This window comes from Bactrocera latifrons, unplaced genomic scaffold, assembly GCF_001853355.1.
Source record: "Bactrocera latifrons isolate USDA-ARS-PBARC rearing strain unplaced genomic scaffold, ASM185335v1 scaffold_1132, whole genome shotgun sequence".
NCBI classification, from domain to species: domain Eukaryota; kingdom Metazoa; phylum Arthropoda; class Insecta; order Diptera; family Tephritidae; genus Bactrocera; species Bactrocera latifrons.
This window is the reverse complement of record NW_017534556.1, coordinates 26,897-35,935: the sequence shown is the minus strand read 5'-3', so window position 1 is coordinate 35,935 and position 9,039 is coordinate 26,897. Positions and strand designations below refer to the sequence as shown.

The window sequence follows — 9,039 nt, the reverse complement described above, 5'->3', positions numbered from 1 at the left end:
ATCGGCAGAAATTCTGCCGAGTTGACAGTCCTTGGCCGGATAAAAATCCAGGTCCGTTCCGGTTTTCGTAGCCCCGACTGTCATGGGTTATAGTGCGGTARCACATYATTTGGTTTTGTCTACCGAAGGGWGCAGTGTAAATTSSCGCTTAACACAGCTCGCGCACTTCTTCGRGTCTGAAGAGTTGAATTTCAACGCGGTCATCATGTCTCTTCGGATTACAAAAAACCTTGACAGTAGTCCAAATCTTACTCACACGGGTGGTAAGTGTGATTTGAACAACTCTACTATCAAAATTTGTATCMAAGTTATCCTTTGCTATACAAGCAAGTCTTTGCCGTCTCAATACCCATCCAAATAAGTACTTACCCCAAAATGAACAGCAAGAATTCTTGCACAGTCTCGCCACAAGCCATTTCGACAATAAGCAAAGCTGCCGTATTGTAGCTGGATGCAAGCGATTCAATGCGATCCGAAAGAGCCATACTATCGATGAGCGCCTGCATTATATTTGCGCCATACTTATGTGTGAATATTATGTCAGAGCGCGASGGTGGTTCCTGCGATAAAGCTGGGTAAGGCTTTATAGTCACATAACTGAGCACTTTTTCGTTTTGATGGCGATCGAGTAGCGCCTGGAAGATCTGCATAACGATGACACGCGTAGGATCATGWGGTGCACGTGCCATCTTCAGTAAGGGTTGTAAGAAGGATGCCGGGAAGGCCTTTTCGAATGAAACTGTGCTGTATTGTGTACCAACTTTCAGTAGGGATTTYAACAGTATATTCTGCAGCATTTGRTCGCCTTTGCTTTTCTTCGATAGATCGGGCACCGTATTCATAATGAATAGCATTATTTCGATTTTCTGATAATCGGGATGATGATTAGCAAATTCGCCCAACGCATTAATGAGTGCCTCTTGATATTGTGATTCCTCGTTCGTAATTTCTGTTGTTGTGCTGACGCTAGTACGTAAGTGTGTAAGCAAATTATTGATAATATCCAATGCGGAAGGACCGACACTTTCGCCAGCTGCGATTGCTATTATTTTGGAAAGTACGACAGCTAAAGATGTGCGTGTCTTCGGCGATGACTTGAAATTGTTATCCAAATGTTGCATTAAAGTCTCTACAACTGTGTACGAATATTGCGGTTGTATGGAGATCATAACAATGCGAAAGGTGTGTATAGCGAACGTGTTCGGCACCCATAATTCATGACGGTCCAAATGGCTATTGGGAGATACGAGTATTTTGTTTGCAATTAAATTATAAATTTTATTTTGTTAACTCACGTGAGCAGTGGCTTCAAGACGCTRCGTATATGACCGAAAGATGCACGTCCAACAAGTTCGCGCAATACTTCTTCGGCCAGCACTGGTGGTGTCACGTGTGTTGCGTCTTCAACGGGAGTTAAGTCGCCGGACTATAGGAATATACTATAATTACTAATTGGTAACGTATATGGTTGTTGTTATTTATACAATAATGAAACTAAATCTTAAAATATAAGTCACATGATTCATAATAACAAAATAAATTTTACCGCAATTAAATTTTTCTTCACAAACAAAACGTTCACGCAAAACTTTTTCAGCGGCATGAAATTTTCGATATTAAGAAAACAACATTTTCATTAAAACATATTAAAAACATAATCGAAAAAGTATGCTTCCTTAAATAAYCATTAGTAATAAATTCACCTGCATGTTGAATAGCAATGAGGGTACTATTTTTTCCATATGCACTTTGTCCCATATGTTCTCAACCAAATCATCGGAAACAGTCTTACGTATCACACCCTGCAAACCTTTAATACCAGCTAGGCGTATACTGTCGCGCAATTCGACATTATCGTGGTTGCCGTGACACATAGCAGAAAATTTTGATATAAAGAAGTCATAACGCCGATGGTACGARGGTGTGTCTTCATTTATATTTGCAAACTTTACGAACTGTAAAATAAATAATTTCCATAATTACAAAATTTTTATCTACTTTTGAAAGTTTTCGAAKATAATTTGTATATACGAAAACATTAACTGGCTTTTTACCACTCCTTCCTATTCTTTAATGTAAAGAGTATTGTACTCAAATAACTCTAAATCAAAAACACATATTTTGCARGATATTTTCACGAAATTTAGCTTAGAAATTCAGTTCTCGATACATATTTTACACGATAYCTTCACGCAATTTTGAATATTGCCCAAGGCAACGAAGATTGTAGATTCGAAAAAAAAATTTTCATAACGAACCACTGATCCMAATCAAGTTCTTGTATGGAAACATATTTATTTGTGAAAAGTATTATAATTTCGATAATGTTGGTTTTTTATAAAAACAAAASTTTTTACATAATTACAAAATTTATATTTATATTATTGTGCAAAACTCCTGATGAATGAACTGAATGCTGCCATATTTTGACCGAACAAAACATATGTTTCTGTTTGTTTTGATTATTTCCTTTRTGCAGGTAAAATAAATCATATCTTTTCGAAGCTAAACGTCACACATATAAAATGTAAATATTAATTGCAACAGTTTGACTCACAACTGTTGTTAATAAAACTACACTCGTATATAATAACCTAAACTAAAGTAGTTTTTGCTGCTTATCTTACCGAATTGGTAGCCATAATTTGCAGATTGGGGTTAGTGTCTTCCAATAAYTTTTGTACCATACGCAAAAAGGACTCAACGAATAAATTTAATGTGGTCTGCGCATGACAAGCCTGCAGTAGTAAGTCCATTGCCTCCATGGCAATTTCTACAAACCTATTTGTATAAAAATATTAATACCAACAAATAAAATGCAACTCTTAAAAAAAGAATATACTCACTTGTAACGTTTGCGATTAATATCCTTACTAGCTTTTTGATACAAATATTCACCAATACGATCTAGCTTATCTGGTGAACTTAARGAATAGAATGTTAGTTTTTCCATGTTCGATTTGACAAGACCATCCTCAGGGTTTACGGGGAATATATTATCCACCAATCGTTTGTAGCGCGGGCGTAGCGCTGAGCAACAACCRCAACAACCTGAAGAAAAATAGTAAATACCGTGATGGAACATTAAAGTAAATAATTTTTTTTTTCAAAATTATTTATTACAAGACAACAAATTTAGGTAAACATTGCAGCAAACTATTTTAATTGTTGTTATACGTATGTAAGTGCATACATATGGCGAGTTATTAAATGATTGTTATTTTTAATATAAATCAGAGAAATGTAGAGAACAAATTCGTAAATATACATACATATGTAYGTATGTATGTAAGTGCAATAACATTAGCAACACGWATGGTTAGTTGTTGTTGTTGTATGGGCCGAAAACTTTTCTGAAGTAATTTGGAAGGATCATACAGGGTAAACAGCTTACAAGTACGGGTGCGTTCTGGTTACGTAGACCCGATTGCCACGGGAATGGACGTATGTAAAGTCGGTAGGTTTTTCCGATTACATCAAAAACAGTTTTTGTAAACTTGTTGGAATGTGTATCTTTTTACTCCTACTATTKGTAGGCCAAAAATGTATGATATGATTGCTTACCAGGCATTCTGTTTTCACCGTTGGAATATATTGGTTGAATATATATATATATGTTTTACTAAAAACACGAAAAATTACTATTTATAAGTATGGTTGACTAAGCTAACTTCACAAATTTACAATTTCAACATATTAAAATGTTTATTCGATAAATCAAGTCGAATCAGCTGGCAGAATGAGTGACGAATWACTATCCACAATTAAGAGTTGCCGGCATGCTTTTAAATACGAACAGGCTATATTTGGCATTTTAATTCCATRAAAATCAAGGAGTGCATCAAATATCACGAAAAGAATGAGAAAATAAAATTTTAATATCCTGGCAAGTTTTTGGAAAAGTAATTTTATTTTATTACCATATTATTAATATAAAAAATTTGTTTAAAGAATATTTCAGAGCAGTTAAAATTTTAAAGCAATTTAGCTTGCAACTACTTTTACTGTCCAGAAATTACTTGCAAGGTTATAGGTTGCAAGTCCTTTAACGCTAGTTGAGATTTTTGTGCATTATTTAAAAATGATATCGGTGCTGATTCTAACCAGATTTTTGGAAATTGCATTGAAATTAGTTAGTTCGGGAGATCGCAAGCCTATTTACTTTTCGCAATTGACAGTTGAAAAGTTGAAAGTAGTTTTCTTTTTTACTTTTCAGATATTCACGTGGGAAAGTAATTTTTTTGACAGCAAAAAGTGTTGAGATAGCATTTTTCTTGCTATGCCTCAAAGCTTATCTTGAAGATATTTGTGCTTGTGATGAAYGACTTTAAGAAATATTCTTCCGATATTTTGAGAAGACGATATGTCACACTAAAGGCCGTTTTGTTTGGTTAACAGCCATCTGTTAGTTAAGTTAAAAACTGGTAAACTTAACCAACACTACTTCTTTTGGTGAAGAACCCTTTTGCTTATAAGTTATAGAAAATATATAATATTTCTGATAAGTAAAAATAATTATTGGGTATTTCACTTACATGTCGGATCCGTACATTTCTGCACAAAAGTATCGAAAAATTCTGGTAATTCAACTGGTTCGAAACAGCAACGTATTAGCGCCATTCACTCCGCCTTTCACGAGCCGGAACAGATGCCCGGTCTACTCTTTAAGATGTCGTCGTCTTTATGATGATTGATTTCCCTAAAGTTATGAGTACATTTTTAGGTTAGGGATTGGCCTACCGGGCTACTCAGCATAATTTATAACGATTTGGCGATTAAATATCTACAAGTAGCCTGAGTTCCCTCTTTTCTTGGTTCTAATTGTAGGATYGTCCCTGCTCTGGCTGGTTSTTCTGYTTCACAGTTACCAGGAATATCGTTATTTCCTGGAACCTATTGTAGGTTTATCATGGAATAGGATGTTAGATCCACTCGATATTAAGGCATTCTTTCATTATCTTTGGGATACATGTTAGGTCCACTAACAGATCAAGTGATTYTTTCACTAACTTTGACGAAATCCTGATTAGCTAGATAAGTAAGTGAGGATYGCACMRCGACCTGGGGTGTATTGTGCCCTCTCCTAACTCACAACGGCTCAACTACCCCCGCCAATTGATAAGCTCCAATATACTGCTAAGTACTATTGTGGCGATGTGATCCGTATTTGGAAACATGGATCGAAGGGCCTTAATTCTGCACTTACTGACTGCTGTGCAGTTCATTARTATGTGCTCTGGTGTTTCGGACTCCAAGTCGCAGWACCGGCAATTTGCACAAGAAGCTAGGCCTATGTTAAATAAGTGCTCTCGAGCTTGCAACGTCAGTGTAGAAGGCGACAATTAGCMTGAGTTTTTCCCTTGKKAGATAGATTACATATTTAARTSWTTTGARGTTKTAACAACCCATTAGCAACTTTGCATGGCGCATGCCTGGGAGTTGTTGCCAATGCATCTTCCTACCCACTGCTTCATCATTACAGAGAAGCTCCTTTATGGTGTGAGGGACAACTTCAATGAAAGGTTCCGGTCCCACAATGGAAGACGATTTTGGTTTCTTATTTTGCTAAAAAGGCACCACCTTCTACTTGATTATCTAGATTGGATCCATTAGTATATATGCTTATACCTCGCTACTTTCCGCAATCTTCTCCGGAGGAAAACGCAATATTGGGTAYCTAATGTACCTTAAATTCCAAAGGGTTACGAAAATCTGTGTGAATAGGTGAGKCCGTTGGCAGAAAATGTAAAATAACATTAGACACTTAACATGAGTTCGAGAACATTAGGCACTTGACTTGAGTTTCGGGACAAAATCCTCAAGCCGTCTCACTGAACTGGGACCGGAGATTTTAGGTATTTCGATTAGATTTGGTATCTAATACCAGATCTGTCGAGCTAAGTATTTTTAAGTTTTTGAACGCTTCCCCAATCGCCACCTCAGATTTCACAAATAATCTTAATATAACTCAATTTCTTCGATTTCTCGGCATTCGCGTGATTGTCTCACTATCTTTTTCAAACTTTACGTCGGTCACCTTAAAATATTATATTTGTTATTTATGTAATTGTTTTTGTTTTGTTGTTACTTTCTTAAATACACTCAAGTATCATAACTGCAATGTGCACGTTTTGATACACTTCACTGCCACCCCCTCTAACGGTCACATACACGGGTGAAATAACATTGCAAAAGCTGTTTGGTGTGACATGCGTCACTTTTGCAATAAACAGTTAACATTTAACAAATTTCTATAATAATTTCTCACTTTTCACGCTTTTTCTTTGTGGTTGATTACCGATTTTTCGCGACACTCAATAAAGACTGAACGCCTAAGTGCAGTTTGTAGCAAAGCTCTGAGTTAATTTTTAAGGTTTCGGTTTCTATAACAAAAGCTCCAGAGGTCATATGGTAAAAGCTCTGCTGGACAGCTGATAAAATGTTGACATTTTCGTATAGACGGCTTGTAAGTTTGTGTGTGTACTTACCCAGTAAACCTTTAAGTTAAATATTATCTTTACTTGAAGTCAAATTTTTGACAAATTGGGGATGATTATTTCAATAAACCTTAAATATTGTCTAAAATATCTTCTTCTTTACTGAAGTAAACAAATGGAAATTTCAGGTCCTTCTCCTTATGGTCTTTCCAACGGAGTGGAGCATCTTTCTCTTCCGCTGCTTTCCCCGCGGGTGCAGCGCCGAATACTTTCAGAGCTGGAGTGTTTTCGTCCATTCGGGCGTCACGACCTTGCCAGCAATGCCAAGGGGATGGGGTCATGTGTTCAAGCAAGTGAATAAAGTTTTTGAGTGCCATTCACTTGGGAGTGGCCAGAAATGATTATTTTATAAATGGCTCAAGCAGATCACGACTTGCGGTCTTAGACCAAGCAGCCCCTGGGTAGCCAAAGAACATCCGTTTGAAAGTGAGCTRAAGTGAGAAGGCGAACCATCCTCCTCAGGGTTGTGCGCTGGGGACGCCAAGTAAAAAACGACCGCAAATGAAAACGAAACAACAGTATCGTGTAGCTATACGATTAGTAAGGCGAGGGAAAGTAAAAAAGAGAGCCCTCAGGGTCTACCTTAGTTTAGACGTAAACCGGGAGGTTGGAAATTCTTATACTAGGTATATGGAAGTTAGGATTTTGATCCGATTTTATAAATTTTTAGCACTATGAATCATTATTACTACGAAAAGCACGCATACGGACCGATATGGTATAAAGCCACGTGGAAGTTCGAAAATCTTTACATTAGGCATATGGAGGATACAAGAAGTATTGACACGGTTTTAAGCATTTTCGTCACAAATGGAGATTATTATCAAGAAAATATTCTTTCTGAACTTCTAAACATAACAGGTAAATTAAATAGTCCCCGACCTACGATAGTAAAGCATATCCCTCAAACTTTTCGATACCATTTTTGAATTACAAATCCTCCTTTGCTTCAAAAAAGGCCCAAGGCCCAAGGCCCAAATGTCTTCCTAAAAAACTTTATTTTGAGMTATRAGAACAGRAAATAGTCCCTGGGGATCAGAACTAAAGARCACGGTGGATGTGGAAGCAATCCAAAGTAAAAATCATGGATTTCCGCGATCGCTTTCCATTACTTGTGACACGGTGCATTGTCTTGGTGAAACCGCACTTTCTTTTTCTTTAAATGCGGACATTTTTCGGCGATTTCGTTCCGCAAACGGTACAATGACACTATTTAATTTTTGATGTTCCCCCAATTTTGAAAGCTAATCAAAAAAAAAGTATGCCAGCGAATCCGAAAATACAGACGTCATAATCCTTCAAGCCGACTATTGAGTTTTTTCGCACTTTGGAGCGGGTTAATCGCATTTAGTGCACCTGGATGACCGTCGGTTGGATGAAACATTTCGAAGTGAAATGATGGAGTCATTTGTTTCATCTAAGTGTCACATATCGACCCTTTTTTGATGTTTTCGTCGGTTTTTGTATGTAAATTGAAACTCCACGGCTCACTTGATTGATTTAATGGGTTTCAGCGATCTATTGCTTCGTATATCGAGTTAACGGCCGTGATTAGTGCCAGATGTACAAATGTATTCCTTCACTAACTTGTAAGAACATATAATTTTTGGTTCCATAGGCGCCTAACTCTTCCTTACAATTGTTTACAATTATACTATATTATCAAATAAGAGGAAATCCAACACTTTTAAATAATAAACTTCGGATTAAATGATGTAAGTGACACTTCGCTCGTCGTTATGTGCCATGGTTGGACACTTTTTACTTACGCTATTATACGAGGGCGGTCCGAGTACTTTTATCTAGAAAGAAAAATAAAAAAAAGTTTGRACAAATTGCGATTTACATATTTCTCACAAGTTCTTTGTTAGCTCGATACAATTGATCTAGGAATGATTTAGAAGGATAGTTTTAACAATGCGTTTTCTGGAGGACTGGAAAGTGGTCAGTAATGTGGGCTGTAACCATGTCTTTGGACTAAAATTTCTGTTCGTCGAGCGACCGARTTTTTTTAAGAGTTCGGCAGGGCTAAATTCGGGGAAGGAACAGTAGCTGTTGCTATCTCCTTTCTGTCCACGAGGACAGCTTTTGCTTTCTTTGCGGCAGGTACCAATACGKAGACGAAGTAGTCAAAAGTTATTTCAAAGTGGTTCCAAGCTTAAGCTTCGAAGGCGTGGAGTCAACGTATCCAGCATTTAAGCGTTCTTAGATTATAATGCTCGATTTTTCTACTAAAACTCTATAATTGAACCACGGAGTGAAATTCCTATAAAACCTGCGAACTCGTGCGCTTTTATACACCATCGAAACAAAGCCACGTGTCTGATTTGATTTATGAWTTCTCTTGCGATTTTTCAGCCCAAATTATTGGACCACCCTCGTATTCTACAAAGCACACATTATGTCCGGTTACTAAGACCTCCTTGCAAGCGCACCAACAGAGTCGACACAGCCTACCGTTACACACTTTGTATTCAGTTGAAATCGATGTCTTACTAATTAAAGTTCGGCGCTTCAAATTCAGATGCCAACTATTTTGAAA

General features: G+C 37.0%; 1 protein-coding gene across 1 annotated transcript in view; it reads right to left on the bottom strand.

The window, feature by feature from the left end:
• The window catches only part of LOC108975306 (protein EFR3 homolog cmp44E), a gene marked incomplete in the record, with an annotated part of 5,134 nt that extends 1,399 nt beyond the window's left edge, over window positions 1-3,735 (bottom strand). Inside the window, 6 exon segments of the mRNA XM_018943694.1 lie at window positions 370-1,233; window positions 1,296-1,426; window positions 1,704-1,955; window positions 2,628-2,781; window positions 2,847-3,051; window positions 3,565-3,735. Coding sequence (XP_018799239.1) covers window positions 370-1,233; window positions 1,296-1,426; window positions 1,704-1,955; window positions 2,628-2,781; window positions 2,847-3,051; window positions 3,565-3,571 — 1,613 coding nt within the window.
• Between the last annotated feature and the right edge of the window lie 5,304 nt (window positions 3,736-9,039).